Source organism: Bos javanicus, chromosome 17 (genome assembly GCF_032452875.1).
Source record: "Bos javanicus breed banteng chromosome 17, ARS-OSU_banteng_1.0, whole genome shotgun sequence".
Taxonomy (NCBI): Eukaryota; Metazoa; Chordata; class Mammalia; order Artiodactyla; family Bovidae; genus Bos; species Bos javanicus.
Genome location: NC_083884.1, coordinates 14,026,777 through 14,050,650, shown reverse-complemented (window position 1 = coordinate 14,050,650; position 23,874 = coordinate 14,026,777). Strand labels below are relative to the sequence as shown.

The 23,874-nt window shown below is 41.6% G+C and overlaps 2 protein-coding genes across 2 annotated transcripts in view; one reads left to right on the top strand and one right to left on the bottom strand.

Annotated features, from left to right (window-relative positions):
- Positions 1-8,997: 8,997 nt before the first annotated feature.
- LOC133229266 (mamJ paralog LimJ-like) lies at positions 8,998-12,614 on the bottom strand. The gene is made up of 3 exons (XM_061385770.1): positions 12,581-12,614; positions 10,848-12,278; positions 8,998-10,115 (listed from the first exon to the last, which is right to left on the bottom strand). The coding sequence occupies exons 1-2, from the start codon at positions 12,612-12,614 to the stop codon at positions 11,341-11,343; spliced, it is 972 nt and encodes a 323-aa protein (XP_061241754.1). The 3' UTR covers positions 8,998-10,115; positions 10,848-11,340.
- Positions 12,615-12,973: 359 nt separating this feature from the next.
- Positions 12,974-23,874, top strand: part of HHIP (hedgehog interacting protein) — a 117,354-nt gene continuing 106,453 nt past the window's right edge. The window contains exons 1-2 of the mRNA XM_061384097.1: positions 12,974-13,255; positions 19,233-19,425. Of these exons, the coding sequence (XP_061240081.1) occupies positions 12,974-13,255; positions 19,233-19,425 (475 nt within the window). The remainder of the gene's footprint in view (positions 13,256-19,232; positions 19,426-23,874) is intronic.

The window sequence follows — 23,874 nt, the reverse complement described above, 5'->3', positions numbered from 1 at the left end:
CAGTAGGGTACATACAACACAGGGCTGGAAACAGGAGCACTTATTAAAAGCCTGCTGCTGATTTCCCCATCCTTATACTCAGAATACACAGCAGCCAGGTGTTACCCTCTAGGCTAAAAAAAGTAGGAGAAAGGGTTTGCTGTGTTTTCTAAATAAATTTAGCACACTGTCTAGTGTAAACAAAAGAAGTAACTGTTGCTGTTGGAGTACAAGGAGAAAAACATTCTGAGAGTCAGGGTTCCCCAGAGTAATAGCAGAGGAGGGAAGAAGGCCTGGGTATAGCTCTCGAAACAGAAGGTGGTGGACAGAGCTGAAAGAGCTTGATATAAGAGGAAACACGAATGTAATTCATTAACATCACTACTCACAACGAAGGGCAAAGATGGAAAAAAACCCTGAAATAAACACCTGCCAGTTACTTTGTAAGGGTATAGATTACACGAAGCAGTGGGTCTAGGGAGGCAGAGCAACATGGTCACTGGTTGACCACAAGAAACTATATTTTAAAGAAATTGAATTGGTTATCAAAAATCTCACCAAAAAAAAAAAGATAAGACTTCTTCTATATTTTCTAACTAAGATGGAGTAGGAGAGACCATTTAGAACACCCTTCCTGAAACAACTAAACAGTTAATATTATATTACTATAACAATGAAGACCAAAAAAAAATAGACAAAAGTTTTCAGGCACTGCATATCAACTTACTAAGCAGAGGACACTGGTCCCTGAGAGAGGGAAAACAAATAATATAAGCCCCATGACAGTTCCAGCTTACTGCCCAGACAGATTTTCCAGGCTGCGGTGCAAAGCAGAATCCAAACAGAGCCAGGAGTAACCTTGAACTGAGGAAAGACACAGGGAGTCTGGAGAGGCCAGGAGCTGGAGTTCAAAAAGCAGAGTCCTGGGGAGAAGACAGCTGCACAGAGAAACAGCTATGAAGATCCACAGGGGATACCCCCGTGAGTTTTCATATTTAGTAGCATATGCCCATGGCGCAATTACCTGAGGAAAAGGAAAGAACCACTTAAAAGGAACTGATACTCAGAACTCAGACAGGTCCAAGAATAGTGCATGTTCCAAGCAGCCAGAGGGAAAACATCATAACTCAAGGAAAATCAGGCAGGGTATTTACAATCGTATTACCTCAGTAGTGGAAGAAATTAGCCTTAGATTAAAGGTGGTTCTAGTTTCACCTAACAAGATTTAACAGGAGGCTTGAAAAGACCAAACTGTTACCAAGTGACTTAACCAAACTTCAGAGCAAAGTTCAAGAATTTTTATAAGGATGTAGTACTAAGCATCTCAGTTCAGTTCAGTTCAGTCGCTCAGCTGTGTCCAACTCTTTGCAACCCCATGAATCACAGTACGCCAGCCCTCCCTGTCCATCACCAACTCCCAGAGTTCACTCAGACTCACGTCCATTGAGTCAGTGATGCCATCCAGCCATCTCATCCTCTGTCATCCTCTTCTCCTCTTGCCCCCAATCCCTCCCAGCATCAAAGTCTTTTCCAATGAGTCAACTCTTCGCATGAGGTGGCCAAAGGACTGGAGTTTCAGCTTTAGCATCATTCCTTCCAAAGAAATCCCAGGGCTGATCTCCTTCAGAATGGACTGGTTGGATCCCCTTGCAGTCCAAGGGACTCTCAAGAGTCTTCTCCAACACCACAGTTCAAAAGCATCAATTCTTCAGCGCTCAGCCTTCTTCACAGTCCAACTCTCACATCCATACATGACCACTGGAAAAACCATAGCCTTGACTAGATGGACTTTTGTTGGCAAAGTAATATCTCTGCTTTTGAATATGCTATCTAGGTTGGTCATAATTTTCCTTCCAAGGAGTAAGCGTCTTTTAATTTCATGGCTGCAGTCACCATCTGCAATGATTTTGGAGCCCAAAAAAATAAAGTCTGACACTGTTTCCACTGTTTTGCCATCTATTTCCCATGAAGTGATGGTAAAAATCACAAGGTTTGGTATTTTACAACAACAAAAATTATCAGGCTTACAAAGAACTAGGATAAGATAAGCCATAAGAAGGAGAAAAAACAATGAATAAACACAGTTCCAGAATTTGCATGGATGACAGAATTGTCAGATTAGGACATTAAAACAGTTACTATAATTATATTCCTTATGTTCAAGAATATAGGAGAAAGATTAAGAAAGTAAAGTGCAGATTTGAAAGATTTTTTTAAAGACCCAAATCAAACTTTTCAAGATGAAAAATGGGGTGATTGAATTAGAAAATACCCAAGATAAGACAGCAGCAGGTTAGATACTGCAGAATTAAAGATTAGTGAACTTGAGGATGTAGAAACCAAAATGAAATATAGAGAAAGTAGTGACTAAAAAAAAAAAGAAGAAGAAGAAAAGTTAAAAGAGTGTCAGTGGGCCAAGGGACATTTTCAAGATCCCTGATAAGATATATTTTTAGAGTCCCCAGAGGAGAGGAGATACTAAAGACATAATGGCCGGAAATGTTTCACATTTGATGAAATCTGTAAACTCACAAATCCAAGAAGCTCAACAAGTCCCAAGCACAAGAAACATGAAGAAAATTATACAAAGGTGTAACAGTATTAAGAGGATTATACTCACTGATAAGGGGAAAACCAGAGAATTAAAATAGATTATAAACAAAAAACAAAATAAGAATAACAAGTTAAGGCAATAGAACAATATCTTTAAAGGACTTAGGGGAAAAACGACCCTGTCAACTTAAAAGTTCTATGCCCAGCACAAATGTCTCTGAAAAAAACAAAGGCAAAATAAAGACTTTGTCAGACCAAAGCTGAGTCACCACGTTCAGACTCTATGAGAACTGTCAACACATGTTCTTCGGTCAAAAGGAAAATCATAGCACAAAGAAATATGGATCTGTTCTAAGGGATGAAGAGCATCAGAAATTATAATTATGTGAGTAAACATGAAAGACTTTTATCCCTATTTTTAAATCTGAAAAAAAAAAATCTGTCTAAACAGCAATACACACCAAGGTTTATAACATACATGGAGAATATGTACAAAGTCTAGGAGAGGAAAGTACAAGTATACTGCTAAGGTTTTTATACTATCCATGACATGGTATCATATTAACTAAAGATATGCTATGAGAAATGAAAAATACTCCAAATGCTAAAGTAACCATCGAAAAAAGTAAAAGGTGTAGCTAATAAGCCAATGACAGAGAAAAATGGAATAAATCAAAATATCCAATCCAAAAGAATTTTAAAAGAACCAAAAAATAGAGGGGACAAATAAAGAAACAGATGGGTGACAAATCTTAAACCCAACATCAAATAGAAAGGGTCCAGACACCTCAATGAAAAGTCAAAGGCTATCACAGAGACAGACATAAACAAAACTCAGCTATACACTTCCTACAATAGATGCATTTCAAATATTAAGACAGAAATAAACCAAAAGTAAAAGGGTGGGAGGAAAGTCTGCTACCACTAATCAAAATAGAGTGGCTATATTAATAACAAAGTAAATTTTGTAGCAAAGATTATCACCAAGGATAAAAGAAGATAGTTCATGATGACAAGAGGAAAAATTCATGAGCAAAACATAACTGTCCTAAATGCATATATGCTCAGTTAACAGAGTTTCAAAATGTGTGAAACAAAGACTGATGGAACTCCAGGAAGAAACAGAAAAATACCTGACACATTCAGAGCTATCTCAGTAGCTGGTAGCACAAGGGACGGAAAAATCAACTAAAAACAGAAAACTGAACAACACTAACAAAACAACTTAACACTTATGGAACACTCTGCCCCCAAACAGCAAAATATATATTTTCTTCCATTGTACACAGAATGTGTATCAAGTTAGACCATTTTTCCATCCATAAAAAAGTCTCAAAAAGTTGTTAAAAGAATCCATTCATACAGATGATGCTCTCTGACTGCAATGGAACTGAATTTGAATCAATAACATAAAGGCTTAAAAAAAACACCCCACTCCAGTACTCTTGCCTGGAAAATCCCATGGACGGAGGAGCCTGGTAGGCTGCAGTCCATGGGGTCGCGAAGAGTCAGACAGGACTGAGCGACTTCACTTTCACTTTTCACTTTCATGCATTGGAGAAGGAAATGGCAACCCACTCCAGTGTTCTTGCCTGGAGAATCCCAGGGATGGGGGAGCCTGATGGGCTGCTGTCTATGGGGTCGCCCAGAGTTGGACACGACTGAAGCGACTTAGCAGCAGCAGCAGAAATAAACTACTGGTCAAGAAGAACTCAACAGGAAAATCAGAAAGTACTTCGAACTGGATGAAATTGAAAGCATATTTCAAATCTGTGGGATGTGGCTAAAATCAGTACTATGGGGAAATGTATATAACTAATTGCATCCATTAGAAAAAGATGAAGGTCCCAAATTAATGACTTCTGGCTCCATAATAAGTAACTAGTTAAATCAGAGTAAAGTAAACCCAAAGTAAGCAGAAAAGAGTAAACAATAAAGATCAGAAGGGAAACCAACTAAATAATAATAATAAAAGAAAACAGAAAAACAATTGAGAAATTTAATGAAGGCAAGAACTAGTTCTTGGATAAAATTGATAAACCTCCAGCCACACTGATCAGGAAAAAAGACAGATGACACAAATTGTCAATATTAGGAACGAGAGAAGTGCCACTTCTACAGGTTCTATAGAATAAAAAAATAACAAGGCAATATTATGGACAACTGTATGCCAACAGATCAAATGGACAAATTCCTTGAAAAATGTGGGCTACTAGAGTTCACAGCTGCCCCCTCTCCAGAGCATTGTTATGGCAGAATGGCACCTATGTACCTGGGGGCTTATGTCCCAAGAGAAGGCAACCAGCAAATAATAACCAACATAAGGATTAAAAAAAATCATCCCACCTCACCCTTGCCTCAAGTTGAAACCAATTCTGTGGTGCAATTCACGCTTTAGTAGGATCAGAATGAAGCTAGGTTCCAGTTTACATCTTTACCTAGCTTTGTTCTCCTGCCTTATCCAGCTTCCCTCACTATCCTTTCCTAACAGTTCTCCTTCAGTAAATCACTGGCCATGGATCCGCATCTTGAGCTCTGTTTATTGGCAACCTGACCTAAGACAGGGCATGGGAGGGAGGCTGGAAGGCAAAATGACAAGAGAAGAGACTTGCTCCTTCCTCCTTCCTTGCTGTTCCTGTCTGGATCACCCCAGTGATGCCCCTCATCTTGGGTTAAGAATTAAATTGTGCCCCCCCCCAAAGATGTTAAAGACCTAACCTCCAGTACCTCTGAAGTTGGCCTTAATTGAAAAAAAGGTGTTGGCAGGTGCATGAGTTAAGATGAAGTAGACTTTAATCCAACATGACTGGTGTCCTTATAAAAGGGGGAACTATGGACTCAGAGACAGACATGCTTGGAGGGAATACGATGCGAAGAAACAAGAAGAACACCACCTACAAACCAAGCAAAGGTGCGCCTGAGCCTGCCAGACCTAGGACACAGTCCCAGAACAGAAGAAACAAACTCTGCCCTCCCTCTGCTTTCAGATTGTGAGCAAATACATTTCTGCATTGCTCTAAGCCACATAGATTGTGGTACTTTGCTATGGCAGCCTAGAAAACGAATGTACCCTGTCAGTGGCAGTTAGTTCCAGTCTTGCTTTTTCCAAGAATGCCCACAATCAATTTCATGTCCCCATCCTGGAGGTACCCACCCTGGGGTTCCTTTGTCTGCTTCCAGGTTTTGGTAATTTCAACTTCTCTTGTTCCCCAATCCCTAGGGATGGGAGGGGCTTCCTGCAGTCACTATTTACTTAAATAATCTTTTTTCAGTTTCCCAACATTCACTTAACTACTTCCTTGTATTTAATTTGCTCTGTAATAGGAAATAGCTGTTACTTATTTAATAATAAATTAACATACAGAGTTTATTTCCAAGACCACAGAGTGATAACTGCTTCATTCGGAGGAAAAGCCAAAGTCTATAACACAGTTTGTAAAATTCTATGCAATGCAGGGCTCTGGGCTGCCCCATATTGCCTGCCCTCATTTCTTCTCATTTCCTCTGTCACCCACTCTGCTCCAGCTGCACTGGTCTCTCTGCTAATCCTTAAACATACCAAGCATGCTTGCTTTATGGCCTTTGACTTGCTTTTCCCTATACTTACAGACATCCGCATGCATGTAGCCCACTCTGCTCTAATATCTATTCCCCAGTCTCTGCCTGTACCTCAGGAGACACCTTTCCTGACAACATACAGTCACCCATGGTATCCCTAGGGGATTGGTTCTAGAACCTTCGCTATCAGAATCCACATGCTCACGTCCCTTATACAAAATGGCATAGTATTTGCATATAATGCATACACATCCTCCCATATATATGTTAAATAATCTCTAGATTACTTATTATACAATGTAAATACTATGTAATAGCCATGTAAATAGTCATCAGTGCACGGCTAATTCAAGTTTTGCTTTTTGGAACTTCATGGCATCTTTTTTAGTACTTTCAATGGCAGTTAACTGAACCCCCAGATGCACAACTTGTGGATATAGAGGACTCACTGTAAACAGTAAGTCCCCTACTTACGAACCTTGAAGTTGTGAAGTTTCAAAGATGTGAATGTGCATTCCATCAGCATCAGGTGTGAATGAAACAGCGGCTGGCCCTTGGTCACCTACTGCTGACGACCCTTCAGCTCTACCATCTCCCACCTTCTCTCCCTCCTCCAGGAACTCGTCTTGCCTGTTCACTCGATGCCAGCCCCTGTATGACAGCCATTGTATTGTACTACTGTACTTTCCAAGATATTGTAAGATCAAAATGTTTTCTTAAGATCAAAGACCAAAAATGTTCTCTTATCTTTTGTGTTTGTTTTTATGTATTATTTGTGTGAAAAGTATTACACACCTATTACTGTACAGTACTACATAGCCAATTGTGTTAGTTGGGTACCTAGGCTCACTTTGTTGGACTTAGATTGGAATTACGAACGCACTCTTGGAAGGGAAATCGTTCGTATGTAGAGTCTTACTAAATAAAATTATTATTTTTCTCAGCCCCTGTACTCTCTTCCCATGACCCCCTTCCTCTACAGCACTCAGCATTTTCTGGCACGTTCTGTAACTACTTGTTATCTGCCTCCCACAATGGAACAGAGCACCATGAGAGGAGTTTTGCTCACTGCTTTGTCCCCAGTGTCCAGAGCAGGATCTGGCATGTGGCAGGTGCCAACTTTTGAAAACATCTGAAAGACTATATAAAACCCCCTACCAACAGCCCTGTTGGTGACTGTCATCAGTGTACTTGAACTATAATTGGTCTGTAATGTTTAAAGGATTTGTATTTATTCACCATCCTTCCTCAGGGAACTCGCATTTTAGTGGCAATGTCTCTTGAAATTTCTTGGCAAGGGTGCACTTTAAGTTGTGTCTTCCCTCCTGTTATAACAATTCAAAATTTTTATAATGCAAATATTTTCTCTAGTTAAAACCTTTAAAAAGCATTGAGTCACACAAGATTGGACAATCAGCAGCATTTATCTAGAGGTCAGCACCCGTTGTACTGTGAGCCTGTACAAGACTGTGCTGGAGTGATCAAGAAGAAAATGCGATTTCTGCCTTCATGGAGTTTACAGTCACACGGACATTCAATTCCCATGTATGAAAAAAACCTCGGAGAAGTAACAGTGCACGAAAGAAAACAAAGAAAATAAGTGCTGATTAGAGGAGAAGCAATGGCTGAAATGCTGTTAGAAATAAAATTCCTAGAAAGAAAGTGGAAAGTGAAGTCACTCAGTCGTGTCCCACTCTTTGAGACACCATGTACTGTAACCTACCAGGTTCCTCCATCCATGGGACTTTCCAGGCAAGAATACTGGAGTGGGTTGCCATTTCCTTCTCCAGGAGATCTTCCCAACCCAGGGATTGAGCCTGGGTCTCCTGCATTGTAGGCAGATGCTTTACTCTCTGAGCCATCAGGGAAGTTGAGTGAAAAGCCAGAATTTAAAGAAAGAGAAAAAGTTCAACAAGGATAAGGTACTTGTAAAAGGAAATGACAAATGCATGAATAAAACTTCATTAGTTATCTGGAGTCTATATGCTTTGAGTTTGGCCTGTAGCCTCTCCTATCTTAGCTGTCTACTTTATTTTGCTATTTATTCTGCTTTCCCTTAAATGTACCATATTCTATGTTGAATTCAAAGGTTTTCTTTTTTTTCATTGAAATATAGTTGATTACAATGTTTGTTGTGCTAGTTTCAGGAAAGTGACACAGCAAAGTGATTTAGTTATACATAAATATATACGTGTTTATATATTTTCATATTCTTTTCCAAGAGAGGTTATTACAAGATACTGAATATAGCTCAGGGGTGGGGTGCTTCCCAGGTGGCACTAGTGGTAAAGAGTCTGCCTGCAATGAGGAGACGTAAGTGACACAGGTTCGATCCCTGGGTTGGGAATTTCCCTTGGAGGAGGGCATGGCAACCCATTCCAGTATTCATGCCTGGAGAATCCAATGGACAGAGGAACCTGGCGGGCTACAGTCCATAGGGTCACAAAGAGTGGGACACGACTGCAGCAACTTAGCATGCACGCACCTTGTGCTACACAGTAGGTCTTGGTTGTTTATTTCATATATAGAAGTGTGTATGTGTTAATCCCAAATTCCTAATTTCTCCCTGCCCCCTTGTCCTCTTTGGTAACCATAAATTGGTCTTCTATGTTTGTGACTCTATTTCTGTTTTGTAAACAAGTTCATTTGTATCATTTTTTAGATTCTACATATAAGTGATATGACATTTGTCTTTCTCTCTCTGACTTACTTCACTTAGTATGATAATCTCTAGATCCATTCAAGCTGCTGCAGATGGCAATGTTTCATTCTTTTTCCTGTACTTTAAATGGCATGGAGGACTCACTTCACACACTCTTTCCAATTCATCCTCGGGTCCCAGCTAAAATGTCGTTTTCACAGAAAGGCTCCTTCCAGCCACTTAATCTGAAATAAATGTGCCTTGTTATTCTCCATTTTAGCATTTCTTTCATAGTCTTTACTGTAATTATTTAATCACAAGTTTATTTGTGACCTTATAATTTCTCTTCCTTACTAGATTATTGGGGCTTCCGAGGTGATGCCAGTAGAAAGGAACCCGTCTGCCAATGCAGGAGACACAAGACATGGGTTCAATCTCTGGATCTAGATTATTAACTACTAGAAGCAGAATGTTTGTATTATTTTTCATTACTGGATACATATTGTTTAGTATAGTGCCTGGCACTTTATATTTGTTAAAATAGAATTAAATAGCACATATTTCTGTGAAGTCCAGAAATCCGTATATGAAACCGATTCAAATACCCCAAATAGTTTTATTTTAAACATTTACCCATTTAAACTGTGCTAACTTCTGATACATAGACAATGGTATCTACTTAACTGTATATACATACATGTATAAATATATACATAATTCCTATATATGGTAATATTTTGAGCTTCACCTATGAAATTAATTTCAATTGGGGTCAAACATTTCATCTTTTGCAAGACACCTAATTTGTTCATGAAAACCTTGAATCCATCTGAGGTAAGGAATAGAATCTCAGATAGGACTGGGGTATGGGATTGGGATGGTCAGACATGTCACTAGACCGTACAGGGTGCACTGGTGCAAATTAGAAAAAGAAGCCACATCATTTGGCCAGGCACCAATAAACTTGGCTTGGTGAATGGAGCAGGATTTCAGCTCCCAAGCCCTGCCTCAGCGGGATGCCCTGCACTGGGTACAACCTACATGTAGGTGGCAGTCGTAGAGAGACAGCTCAGTGGTGGTGCAAGCAGATGGTGATCTGGCCACACTATACAGCTCCATTCCTTGACAAACTGATTGAATTTGTCTGAAGCAGTTTGGTTGGGTAGGAGTCTTTTCGTCTCACCACTTCTGATGATTCAGCTGAAGAAGGAGATCACCCTGATGAAAAACAAGTCCATTTCTCAGGTTCAAGTTCGCAGACCGTTGGGCAGACTCCAGGAGGGCTTTAATGGTTTACTTTCAGAAAATAGCTCAATGTTGATTCTTGATTCTTAAAAAAAAAATATGCTGAAGATCTGGTTATAGATGAGTTTGCTATTTCCCTCTGCAAAAAATGAGTCAGAAGTTAGTTCACTTGTATAACACTGTTTGGTGACTATTTGGAAATTCTATCAGTGGCACTGAAAATAAATGCAACTAACTCATCAGTGACCCAAATTATGGATTGTCGTGACTAACAGCAGATGGGATCAATTCTAGCTCCCGGGATCAAGAAGGAACAACTGTGTCTCGTTTCAGTAATCATTTATAAACTATCTTTAACTTAGGGTCTCAGTTTATAATATCTGCACAATTTTCTTAAAACCAAAATTAATTTACCTTTAAATGTCCTTAGTCTTTAAACACAAACCGTAAGTAAGGCCTGTTCCAAAAATTCATCACTTGGAGTGGGAGCTCAAACCACTGAAATATAATTTTTAAAGTATTTTTTATTTTGGAAACCCAACATAACACTGGTATTTGGGAATAAAACCTTAGATAGTGGAAAGCAACCTAGACTGGGTTTTTAAACACCTAATTAGACGAGATTGTGCAAATGACTTAATCTCGACAGGATTCCTTTCCAGATTTGTTTATTAAACAAGAGTTTAAAGCCTTAAAGTCTTTATAGCTCTATGATTTATTTTATATTAAAAAGTCTTCAACGGGGCAGGGAGAGTGTCAGATAAAGTAGTCTGTGGGATCACAAGGAGCATTTGGGATCACAAGTATACAGAAGTCTTGTGTATACAACAGCCCCTGGGAGAAATGTTAAGTACGTCATAGGGGCACTTACAGTGAGCTCAGGACTGGATTCCACAGCCCAGCAGATTGTTCTCAGTTATTCTGTCACCTCTTTCGGGAAAAACTTAGTTCCACTAGCAAATCCAGGCCCTGGAAGAGAAAGGGGCAGAAGCCTTATCTAGCCACTGCGACCACTTTAACAATATTTAGTCAGTTATCCACACCCATTGTCAAGAAACTTTCACATTAGCTCGACCAAGTCTGTGTTGGAAAAGTGAAGCAAACCCAAATATGGCGAACGTTCCTCCATTGCCAAAATGAGAAAACTGCCTCATCTCCTCCTCAGAACCCCTGTACCAGAAAATGAGCTCCCCTAGTTAAACACTCAAGTGGACAGAAAGCACACTTTGTGATGCAACTTCGTAGAGATTCCTTCCGATGCCGACTTGTGGGGGAATCCAGTTAATGTCACATCACCGCGCTCGGATAAGGCACAGATCACTTTAGACTTTGTCTAGCTGGGGGGAGGGAAGGGGCTCCTCTATTTAGGTACACAGGAAAAGTAGCGCATCAAGCCCCTTGACGCGCGCAAACCTACTACTAATTCCATCTCCAGGGCCTCCGTGTTTACACCCTTGCGGGAATCTCCCCAGGATTTTTGCATTTTCTTTTCCATTTAAAACGAACGCTGATTCCAATGCCCGCTTCTCCTCCGCTCCTCCACCTGGGGTATTCCTCTGTTCTCCAGAAAGCGCCAGCGGGGCCCAGCTACGCTCCAGGGCACAGGTGGGGCCAGGGAAAGGGGCGTCCGGACCCAGCCTGCCCAGGACCCAGGTGGGAGCAGTTCTCCCAAGAGGCGTCGACACCCCACCCCACGCACAGGCGCTTGTGCCACTTAAGGCGCGCGCAGGACTTAGGCATGGAGAGGTAAATCTCGGCACAGTCTTCATCTGCACATTCTCAGCGACTTGCAGCATCTGGGCTATATCCCCGCCTCTCAATGTGACCCCAGGAAGATTTGTACCGGCGTGAGCTTCACACTGGAAATCGCCAGGGGATGGAGGAGTCGCGCGGGCCAGGGTGGTGGGGAAAGGGGCCGAAACGCTCCCCCACCACAACTCCAGCCCACTCGGCTCACCCTCCCTCCGGGGCAAGGGGCGGGTCGGAGCCGGGGTAGGGGAGGCCCTGGAAGGGTCCCCTCCCTTCTCACTTCCCGCAGCCGGCTCTTCCTCACTTTCTCTCGGCGCCTCCGCGCGGGGTCGTGCGGAGGGGCTGCGTGAGGAGCGAGGAACGGACAGAGAGCCACCGGACCGCGCGCCCCGGTCCGGAGGGGGACGGGCTGGGGGGACCAGAGCCGTGCACGGCCCCCACCCAACCCGAGCCGGGCGGCGCGGCCAGGCGGCGGCCGGACACCCGCGCCCTCGAGGCTGGCTCCGAGGGCTCCGCCGGGCCCTCCCCCTCCGCCCGCCGCCGCGGCCCCTCCCTGCCGCACCCTAGAGGCCGCCGGGGCCGGGGGACGCGCTCGCGCCGGGGCCGCCCCCTCCCCTCCCCCAGCCCGGGCGGGGGCGCGCGAGCAGCGGTGACGTCAAGGGGCGCGCGGTGGCAGCACCTCCCCGCGCGCTAGTTAAAAAGAAGAAGAAAAGAGGGAACGAAACATGAGAGGCTGTGTGAGAAGCTGCAGCCGCCGGCAGAGGAGACCTCAGCATCCTCTAGAGCCCAGCGCTGGCCCTGCCTCCGCCTGCCCCGCCGCTGCCGCCGCCGTGTCTGTTCCTGGTACTGTCTCACCTACACAACTCCCGTTACACGGACCAGTGAACATCTGTGGCCGTCTTCTCCTCCTCTTCTTCCTCCTCTCCCACCTCCTTCTCCTCCTCCCACTTCTCAGCCGCATCAGGAAGCCCCCCACCCGACTGACATTGGCACCACTGCAAACGGTGTCAACCTCACAACTTTATCTCGCTCCTCCGGCTCCCCTGAGGCATCGGGCCCATCGCCTTGTCTTTTATTTTTTGCAAAGTTGCATCGCTCTACACCCTCTCTCCCCCGCCACCTCTCTCTGCCTCCCGAGTGTCCTGCTGCCCCGCAGCCCCTTCCCGGAGCTGCGCCCGAGTGCCCCTGCTGGGCAGTGACCTTCCCCCCACTCCACCTCCCGCGCCCAGCCCCTGCCGCGCGGGGCAGATGATGCTGAAGATGCTGTCCTTTAAGCTGCTGCTGTTGGCCGTGGCTCTGGGCTTCTTTGAAGGAGATGCTAAGTTTGGGGAAAGAAGCGAAGGGAGCGGAGTGAGGAGGAGAAGGTGCCTGAATGGGAACCCCCCGAAGCGCCTGAAAAAGAAAGATAGGCGGATGATGTCCCAGCCGGAACTGCTGAGTGGGGGAGAGATGCTGTGTGGTGGCTTCTACCCTCGACTGTCCTGCTGCTTGCGGAGTGACAGCCCCGGGCTGGGGCGCCTGGACAGCAAGGTAGGCATGCACCCGCCTCGCAGCTGCGAGATTGGCATAGTGACTGGGTGGGGTTTCCTGAGGCTCCGGCGATGCTGGTGGCTGAAGAGGGGCCAAACTTGTCTGGGGGAGTCTTTCTTGATAACTTTCTAAAGCGCTAGCGTGATTCGTTTGTGTGTTCCTCTGGGGTGCGCAGACACCTCTCCCGCCCCCAAGAGTCCGCGGGCAGGATGCTGTGCAAAACTGCTTGTCTCTGAAAAGAGAAGCCTCTGTGGTACCCGCATTCTGGGCCGGGTAAATATTTTAAAAGAATCGCGATGAACAGTGTGTTTTGGATCGAATCGGGCACTGGCTGCGGTGAAACTGTAAATGAAGGTGGCTGTGGTTTCCGGTTTTTCTAGGGTAAAAAGATTTGTGCAGTTTTCTCCACGTGCTTGGTTAGAGAGAGGATTGAATCGTAAAGGATGTTGAAGCATGGTTGGTGTAAGATCCCCAGCCCGGTCAGAAGGCGGGGGAGGTGTCCTGCGTTACAATAGTTAAACAGCTAAAAGGAACTCCTGGTAGTCCAGTTTAGAACCCCAGAATTGGAGAAAGATTTGGCTGGAGCGTGTTTATCGTAGAAAACCGTGGCGATTCTCCTCCTGACATGTTTTGTAACGTTATAAAATCGGGCTTTCAGTGGTACTTGTGTAGAAACGTCTTCTCTAGGAACTTGTTTTGGGGACAGTGGCATTTACAGTTTCCCAATGTTTATAAGTTTAAACAAATATGAATATAGTGTTGGCTGGGTGTTAAGACATGCTTATCTGAGTTTTGCCACTTCTTTCTTGCCCTGGGTTGCAGTAATGTGTGTTCTCTACTGTACTCCAAGGAAAGACCGAGGGGTTGGGTCATTAACAGTCTCTGCCCGTGAAATAAACAATCAGGTGTCTTTGCTCCCCCTCCCTTTCCCCATTTTAGGTTTAATTAAGAATTCCTCAGTTAGAACACTGCAGTTGTCAAGGTCTGAGAGACTCTTGGAAAACTTGTGCTTCAGTCTTGCTGGCCCAGGCATTAAAAAAAAAAAAAAAAAAAAAAGTACCCAGGCTGAATCTAATTTTTATGCTCAGTTCACGGTAGATTTCACTCTATTCTCATGTAAACAGCTCCTACGAATCAACATATGTGTCTGGGTGGTATCTCTCACTTTGTTTTGTAACAAAAAGCCATATTGCATCATTTAATTTGCTCAAGTCATGCAAATGGGAAAAAATCAATAGGACAAAAAGGGGTCGACTTATCCTCCTCCCCACTAAAGTGCTGCCCACACACAGAGTCCTGTCGCTTATGGCGAAAGAATAACAACAACACCATTGTGTTTGTTAGTTGGTTCACTAATGGGTGAAACCAGAGAACATCATTCGCTTTCAGTCCCCAGCTCTGTCCAAATGTTCATGCCTTTTGAGGGAGCATTTGTCCAACTCCCTCTATTCCCAGCTGAGTGAGAACTGTCTTGCTGCAGGTTTTCAGCTCCAACTCTCTCTTTATTCTTACCATATGCAGCAGTAGTCTGAGATGCAGGGAACAGATATTGCAGCATTTTATTCAAAACAATGTCATTAAGCTCCTGGGTTTTAATTGAATTAAAGTACAAAAATCACTCCATTCACAGCCGCTCCAGGGTTTTTACCAGGAGCTGGACAGAACCAGGAGATTCAGATAAAGATTTAGAAATATTTGCCATGAAGCCTCCCCATGTGCGATATATGTATGAGTATACCAATGATCCGCAGACCCCTGCAATACTGAACTCAGCCAGGTACAGGAGGAATGACAACTTTTTCTTGGCTAAATGTAATGGGGAGCTGGGGGAGGGATGGGGGGCTGGGCGTAGAGTTATAACCCTTAAGAGAAGTTATATAATTTTTTTTTTAAAGAAATCATTCTTTAGGAAGCAATCTGCCACGTTAGCGATCCACATTCCTTCTGTTTTACGTGCTTCCAATCTCCAACAAACCCCTACTCATGTGGAAAACGTGTCTGAATTAAAGTTGGTACACGAGACTTTGGCTGGTTCCATTACAAGTGGCTTATAAATCAACAATACTTAAATTGTTCAAATCAGAGATGTAACATGGTTCTGCATATGCATTCTCAAACCATGTTCGTTCTCAAGTTTTAATAGTTTTTAAAACATGTTATTTTATAATAAACTTCTGTGTTTCCCTTTTTTCCCCTAAGCCTTCCTGGCTTATAATGTATGTTAGGGTCTTATTTCATAATGTGTGTACAGGAGAGATGATGGCTATTTTAAAGGGCCCTTTTTTGTTTATGGGAAAAAAAAAAATTTCCCCAGAAAGATTTCTGCAAATTTTCATGAAACTACAGGAGTAGCATTTTCCTAAAGGAAGAAACTTCATAGACAAATAGTAGCAAATTAGGTAGAGAATATTGATCATGCTTAGCTGGGCAATTAAGTCCAGTTTCCAGGCTAACCCATTTTCTTTAATATGTAAGGAACTATTGAATGTAATTGAGTTCAATTCTTAGCCACAGTATTATTCTCATCAATTATTTTGTATTTTCCTTTCTTTGTATATTTTAGTAGTTTTGTGAACTGTAACGAGGTGGTTAACTACTGTTACAAATAAGTACTGCCAAAATCTAGAAAGTTATGTTGTCTTAGCAATATTTTTGCAGCTTCTAAATACAAGATGCTAAAAAGATCTAATTCCCATTAGCCAAATTGAATCTGCAACCAACTGAAATACCCCCATTTCTAAAACTTAACTTGTAGCCACAGAGGCATAGAAGCTCTCTCTACCTTGGGTGGTTTCACAGCCAAAGCTGTCAAGGAATGGGTGAAAAGTAATTGTTTTCAAGTGTGCCCTTTTACAATCATTTGTTTGCTCTGGCTCTTTCAGGGACAAAGGCTATTGTTGAACACATCCAACTAAACAAATAACTCATCCTGGGGTCCCTTTAACAGCTGCCTTAGTACAATGATCTATTTACATATTAGCCTAAAATTGAAACTGAACTCTTTAATGACATAATCCAGCACTACAGTCCAGAGACGCATGTGTTCTATCCAACAGCTGAACAACCTTGTAGGCATATGATTTTTAGAAATAACTTCTTGTGTACCAAGTGATCTTCAGGCATCATCTTAATATACTGTCCTGTATTTTCCCCTTTTGTCCCCTCATCGAACCCATGTGCGTGCCTTTTTATCCTCTTTGTTCAGTTACTTGATAAATAAAGAGAAATACAGAAGGTCTCTGTCACCCGCTTTACTATTTGTTGATAAGCTGTAGTTGTAGGCCACGCTTCACTGTGTATTCCAGGATTTATCTTACCTTCCTTCTGTGGATTTTTACTTTCATGTGGCTAAAGATTAAAGGATGACCTGCCAGATGTTATAAATTAGTCAGCAACAGCCACAGTCATTACTAGGCACACTGTAATAATGTTTCGAAGTTTTACATGATTTCCAAAGTATATTTAGTTTAAACCGCTATAATTTGATGGTTTCATATATGGCTTTTAAAAATTGAAACAGGAAATTAGCTTAAATTTCTTCTTAAGATTGATGACATTGTCAGACATAAAAGTTAAGGCCCTGTAGAGACACAGACACATAGGCAAAAAAAAGAAGAAGAAAAAGAAAAAAATACCCTACACACACCAGCACTCATCTGTCTAAAACAGCATTGCAGCTTGGGCTGAGTCAGTTTAATTGACTTCAGTGGGACTATTGGTTCATTGAAACCAAAGCCAGAATGATGGCTCTATCTATCTTCAAATAGGTATTTACACTGCAGACCCCACACAGAGCAAAATGTTCCCATCCTGCTGGGCCGGGACAGCGTGAAACTTTACAAAGAATAATTTGTAAACTTGATTTCAGATAATTTATTGAATCCTATTTCTGAAACTTTTGATGAGAGACCTTGTGGCCAGGACACATTCCAAAAATTGTAAAAGACAAAATTCTTTAGGCACTAAAATCAAGCTCTTCCTGGATAGCAGCTGGGAGTGTGTATGGGGATCATTTTGTTTCAACTATGAAAAATCTAAGCTTGCATATTCTCCATAAAACCAAAGGTAATTACATTCCAGTTTGTCAGCCAGCAAAAGAGGTGGCCTCAGCATCCTGCAGTTGTTTTGTTCTTACTGGACGGCCATGTGGTAAACAAACAGAACAAAGTGGAACAGTATTAATATTGAATAGATCTGGTGAGGTCTGACAGAGTATGGACAATAAAAGACATTTAAAACATTCTTGGAATGCAAATTCTAAGTGTCTGGTCTATGTTTCCTTTTAGAAACCTTTAACCGTTTAAGCAATTGTCATGTAAATAAAATTATAAAAATGTAAGCATAATTGTAATTATTAATAAAGTTTCTGAATATTGTAGATAGTTACAACTCATCATATACATATATGTACACACATATTTTTTTTTTTTTTTCTGAAACAGGGTAGCCTCTGTTGGACTTTTAATTACTACATGCTAAAATTTCAGCATGCCTCGTGTGCAGCTTTTTTTGTCCTTCTAGTTGCTTTGCTCTTTCAGATCCAAAGTTTGTGATCACCTAGAATATCTTTATCCTAAAAAAACAGAAGCCATATGAGTCACTCAGTTTAGTCAAATTAGAACCTCAACTCGAGATGAAATACTTGCTTTAAACAGTGATCTAGAGTTTAAAATGTTAATTTCAGTTCATAGTTCTAAAGAAATAAGTGTAAACGTAGTTATATAAACTGGGAAAACTTGGGAAGTTTTTGTATGAAATTCTACCTCATTATGGTGTTTTTAATATGAAAAATCAATGGTTGATTTGACAGTACTATATTTCATGTATCAAATATTGTGCTGATATTCTGTTTTTTAGAGGAGGTCCTGAAATCAGTTTTTTAAAGTTAGTTCTAAACACTGAAATCTATTTTACCTACAAATTTCTAACCTCAATGAATCAGTAGCTGTCAAATTAGTCTTATTGATATAAAAGACATAATAATACTGTATGCCCCTTTTTCATTAAAACTCATTAAATACTATACAAAAACACTTTTACTAAAGTCTTGTGTTTATTCGTACATATACCTGAGGATCTAGTTAGAAAAATTTTCCTGGCTAAGATATAAAGAATAATAAAAGTTGGTCTTAAACCTGTTTTACTCAGCTTCAGGTATTATTTTTGTAGAACACGAAAAGAAGATATTTCCCACACTTTAGAAAACTTTCCCTAGGCAATCTGTAGATTGTAAATTAATTCAAATGAGAACAATATTATTTAAATAACATCTTTATGAATCTCATTAGGCATTCCAGGAATGAAAGAGATTTTTACCCAAGATACAGAAAAGCCACGTGTTAAAAAGTTGCTTTACATAGAGTTGGATAAAGATATTTGGAGTCTTCAAATTAAATGTCAGTCAGTATATACTTTAAGGCAGGGTGAGAAAAAGAGTTAAGGAGTCTTAAATATAATTGTCATTTAACTTTTCACACCTGAAGGACAAACAGACTGATGATGTACAAGAGTAAGAAGCCTGTCTGTGCATCCTTACCCTTTGCCCTCCCATCCCAACCCAAGAGACTGCCTAAGTCACTTCAGTCGTGTCCAACTCTTTGCAACCCTGTGGACTGTAGCCCGCCGGGCTCCTCTTCCAGGGGATTTTCCAAACAAGAATACTGGAGTGGGTTGCCATGCCCTCTTTCAGGGAATCTTCCTGACCCAGGGATCAAACCTGTTTCTCTTAGCTGCATCTCTTACCTGCATTGGCAAGCAGGTTCTTTGCCACTAGAGCCACCTGGGAAGCCAAGAAACTGTGCTTGCATCCTTATAAAGGTGTTCTGAATTGTGACTTGGTGATTCTTTGCAGACCACAGCATTGGCTAAATGAACTTTTCTCTTTCTATGAGACGCTCCCCCCCCCCCAAAAAAAAACATAACTAAACCTAACTTCGTAGAACTAAACAGAAGTCTTTTTCTAATTTCTGGCTTTCAGATATTTTCTGTTACCAACAACACAGAATGCGGGAAGTTACTGGAGGAAATCAAGTGTGCCGTTTGCTCTCCACATTCTCAGAGCCTGTTCTACTCACCTGAGAGAGAAGCCTTGGAAAGAGATCTGGTACTTCCCTTGCTCTGCAAAGACTATTGCACAGAATTCTTTTATACTTGCCGAGGCCATATTCCAGGTAAAAAAAAAAAATGATTAAGTGAAATCAACTACTGCAGAATAGCTTTCCAAGATACTTGTTCCTAAACACTTGCTTCGTTGGCGTAGTTTAGTTACTTAGTCGCGTCCAACTCTTTGCGACCCCTGTACTATAGCCCGCCTGGTTTCTCTGTCCATGAGGTTTCCTAGGCAAGAATATTGAAGTGGGTTGCCATTTCCTTCTCCAGGGGATCTTCCTGACCCGGGAATCGAACCCAGCTCTCAAGGTATTGGCAGGCAGGTTCTTTACCACTGAGCCACCAGGGAAGCCCAAACGCTTGCTTTACAAGGGTGTAAAATTTATCTTGCCTTTCCTTTCAAAATATCTATTTTTACCTCGTAATTAACAGTTAAAAACTTGTAACCTTGTATTGCTGCTAAAAGGATAACTGTCATTTCACCCTACAAACAGTACATTGTTTTGTTGAAGTGTTTTACATTTCTTGTTAAACTGATAATACAGTTGGTAATCTTTACACATGCTGGATTATTGATACAGATTTCTCATTGGTGTCTTTACTCATCAGTGTCACTATCAAGACAACCTCTCCTTCCACACAGTTGATATGTAAGCGCAGTTTGTCCACTGACTTTTAAGGTATTTCCTTAAATAAAATATAATTTGAAAGCCCCCCTTAACGTAACACCTTAGAAAGTACTTTTACATATAATGACTGATTGCCTCTCATAAAGCCTTTGAGGGAGATAGGAAAGTTCTAGTTGTGTCCCTTTGACAGATGAGGAAAATTGAGCCGTGTGTGTGTGTGTGTGTGTGTGTGTGTGTGTGCGTGTGTGCTCAGTCATGTCCGATTCTTTGCAACCCCGTGGACTGTGGCCCGCCAGGCTCTTCTGTCCATGGGATTTCTCAGGCAAGAATACTGGAGTGGATTGCCATTTCCTTCTCCAGGGGATCCTCCCGACCCAAAGGTCAAACCCAAGTCTCCTACATTAGTAGGTGGCTTCTTTACCACTGAGCTACCTGGTAGCCTCAGAACACCTTAACGCCTTAATCCGGTTGTATACAATGAGAAACTTATAGGCGAGATAAAGTTCAAGTTCTTAAGCTTATAATGTCCCAGATATACATGGCCATATTTTGGACCCTAATGAACATAAGTTCTTGGGCACTGATTAATTTTACCATGTGAGGCTTGTAAACCCTGGTGGTTGTTGCTTTAGTTGGAAGAATCAACACAGAGGTAGAAAAGAATTTCATAAGACAGATTCTGTTTAGTTAGTGTAACAAACAAACAAATCTACTGATGCTAACAGTTTCTAAAACTCAGTGGCATTGAAGTAAAAGACAAGCTTTTAAGAACTGTAGGATGCACTGGAACAGTTTTTTTTAAACTGCTATGCACATTTTACTTTTTTCTCTGACCCAGAAACGTGTATTTTTTGTATTTTTTTTTTTATAGAGTGCTCTTAATAGCCTAAGAAAACATTTTGACTAGGGTTGCTTGCTTCCTTTGGTGTACCATAACATGTATCTAAACCCATTCAATGTGAAAATATTATTATTGACTTTATAAACTACAGCCATGTTTCTAAGTTTTGCCTTAAACCAGCTGTTTCTTCCTCTTTATCACATTCCCCAAAGCAAAGTAGAATAGGTCACGGTTGCCTAGATGGCCTGCCGAGAAGTGATAACAGATTAGGTCCCATCAAGGTTTGCTGCAAACTTCCAGTCTGGAAGGCTTGCCTTTACCACTCTAAACTGAAAATGGTACTGACACTCAGCGTTTTTATCTCCTAGAGATAAATACCACTAGGCTGAATTGAGAGACTCATCTGTGGGCTGCTTCCTTTATTTGAAGTTATTTTAGCTTCCAAAACAAACAACAAAAAGCAATATCCCCTGAAAGAGAGAGCCCAGCAAACAGCTCAGGAACCAAACTGTAAGCACCTTGCTCCCCAGATCAACATATGTGGTGACGAATGACAAATTTATTTTTCTCCAAAGTTTGTATATATGTAAAACTGCTGAAGTGCATCAAGATGTCAAGTGCTTTTGGTGGCCACCCAGGCTGCCTTGAAAGATAACCAGATGAAAGCTGCGCTCCAGTGGTGGGTGGAGCGGCCAGGGTGATTTTCAGGGCTGGGCCGGCAGGCGTTAGCAGCGAAACCGAGGGGATTCCTCTGCATCCATCAAATGCTAATAATCGCTCTAAATACATGTCCCCAAAGTGAGCTGTAATAACACACTGTTTGTGTCGATCGATTTGTTAGCCAGGCTGATCCATGGCACACAGGTTACCATTTCCTAAAGTATGATAAATCAGATGACAACCTTCCCCTTGGCCCTGGCCCCCAACACAGAAGGCTCTTTAGAATTCTAGAGCACTCCTTTTTCAGAAATTGCTCAAAAAGCGACTTTGTAATATTTTCACCTTCTTAAGTCTGTTTAATGTCCTGGTTTGCTCGTCTTTGAAATTCAACATTGTGAAAAACAGCTGCTTTGTGATTCTGTTTGTTTTTTTTTAACCTGTCCTCATCAGCCTCATCTTTTTGCAAATCAAAAACATGTAGAGGAAGGGACCTTAAGGACTGCTGAGAAGGGTTGAAAGAGAGAAAATAATTTCAGAGACATCTTCATTTCTTCCCCCATGGCCCAATACGTGAAGAATTAAACACATAAATGATCTATCCCTTTGCTTTACCCCCACAGCTTTAAGAAAGTGCCATTCACTCTGCGATACACGTCTGCCCAAAAGACAGCAACTTTCTAGAAACTTTAGAAAAATTCATGGTCTGCTTATTTCCACAACAAATAAAGAAGTTAAAAATCACTGCAGTAAAGATATGGAGAAGGCAATGGCACCCCACTCCAGTACTCTTGCCTGGAAAATCCCATGGATGGAGGAGCCTGGTAGGCTGCAGTCCATGGGGTCGTTAAGAGTCAGACATGACTGAGCAACTTCACTTTCACTTCTTACTTTCATGCATTGGAGAAGGAAATGGCAACCCACTCCAGTGTTCTTGCCTGGAGAATCCCAGGGACGGGGGAGCCTGGTGGGCTACCATCTATGGGGTCGCACAGAGTTGGACACGACTGAAGCGACTTAGCAGCAGCAGCAGCAGCAGTAAAGATATACTGGAGCTTTATTGATCATAATCTCCAGCTGTGAATTTAGTGAGGGAGATAAACTCTTAAAGCTTCTAAAAAATCCCCAAATTTCATTAAAAAAAAAAAAAAAAAAAAACCATAGGAACTCCTTTCTTAATACCATGGGTCTCTTCTGCCTGAATTACGATGAACAGAAGAGATGCTTTGCTGTTCACTAAATGATGACCTAATAAGTACACTCTGTGGAGAGGACATGAAAGGGTACCTCTGGGGTTTTGCTTCTTCCTTTACATTTATACTCATTACCATAATGATTTTTATCACTCTCGGACTATCATCTCTCAGCTGTAGATGAGGGTTGTGTGAACTGTTTGTACACAATTAGTTCAACTGGTTTAATCCCATTGCTAAAGAGGCCAAGGTCATGGATTTGATTCCACTGAGTTTCTCAAGTCCACAGCCACTCCTGACCCCTAGTCAGATATCTTACACTTGTGTCTCATTAGTGCTCCAGAGAGCAAGCCGGAATGGATGGATTAATACACTCAGATCTACCTCCTCTGCTTGAAAATGCTTTCCAGTCCAAGCCTTACAGATGGTGGGGTTTTTCCATTTTTTCCTCATCTATATAAACAGCAGAGAGAATGAGGAAAAGTAGCTTTTCTCTGGCGTACTTGCTTAGGGAAAAGCTAGAGCTTAGAAAACTGCATAGAGAATATTTATTTACATGTCCAGTATTTTACAGGGTGCTTTGTGGTATAGTAAGACGGGAGAAGAGTTATAGTTCCAAACATCTGATAAATTATCAGGAGTTATAAAACCGTTACAGCTGCTGGGATCATCAGTGTACTCCCATCACTGGTGGACCTGATCATAGGATGATAATCAGGGTGAGCGGCAGCCTTCAGTAAAATGCTCTTCAGGGTCTCCTTTTAAACAGAAGGGTACCATTTGCTAAGTTGTATCCTCCCAGGAAATAAATGTTAGCCCAGTGTCCCAAAACCAGATCCCCTTTTAGCTCTTCACAGAAAATGTATCTTATCCATCACTGTCTATAAAATCAGATCATTTAAGATAAAGTACTAATAAAAGTATTAGATGTTTCCATTCATATTATCAAAATGGTCAGAAAATGCCCATATGTTTATGTAAAAGTCCTCTAAGTTGGCTCCCTTCTTCCCACTTAGATTGTTCAGTTTGCCTTTAATACTGTAAAAACCTCAGAATAATTCATTGGTAGCATTCTGGTTTTGTTTAATTTGCTAAGACAGCATAATATCTCTGGAGTGTCAGAGTTTATGAATCTGTACTCATTGATCTTCAGATGTTTCATCTGAAAACCATTTCTCATTTCCTCATATT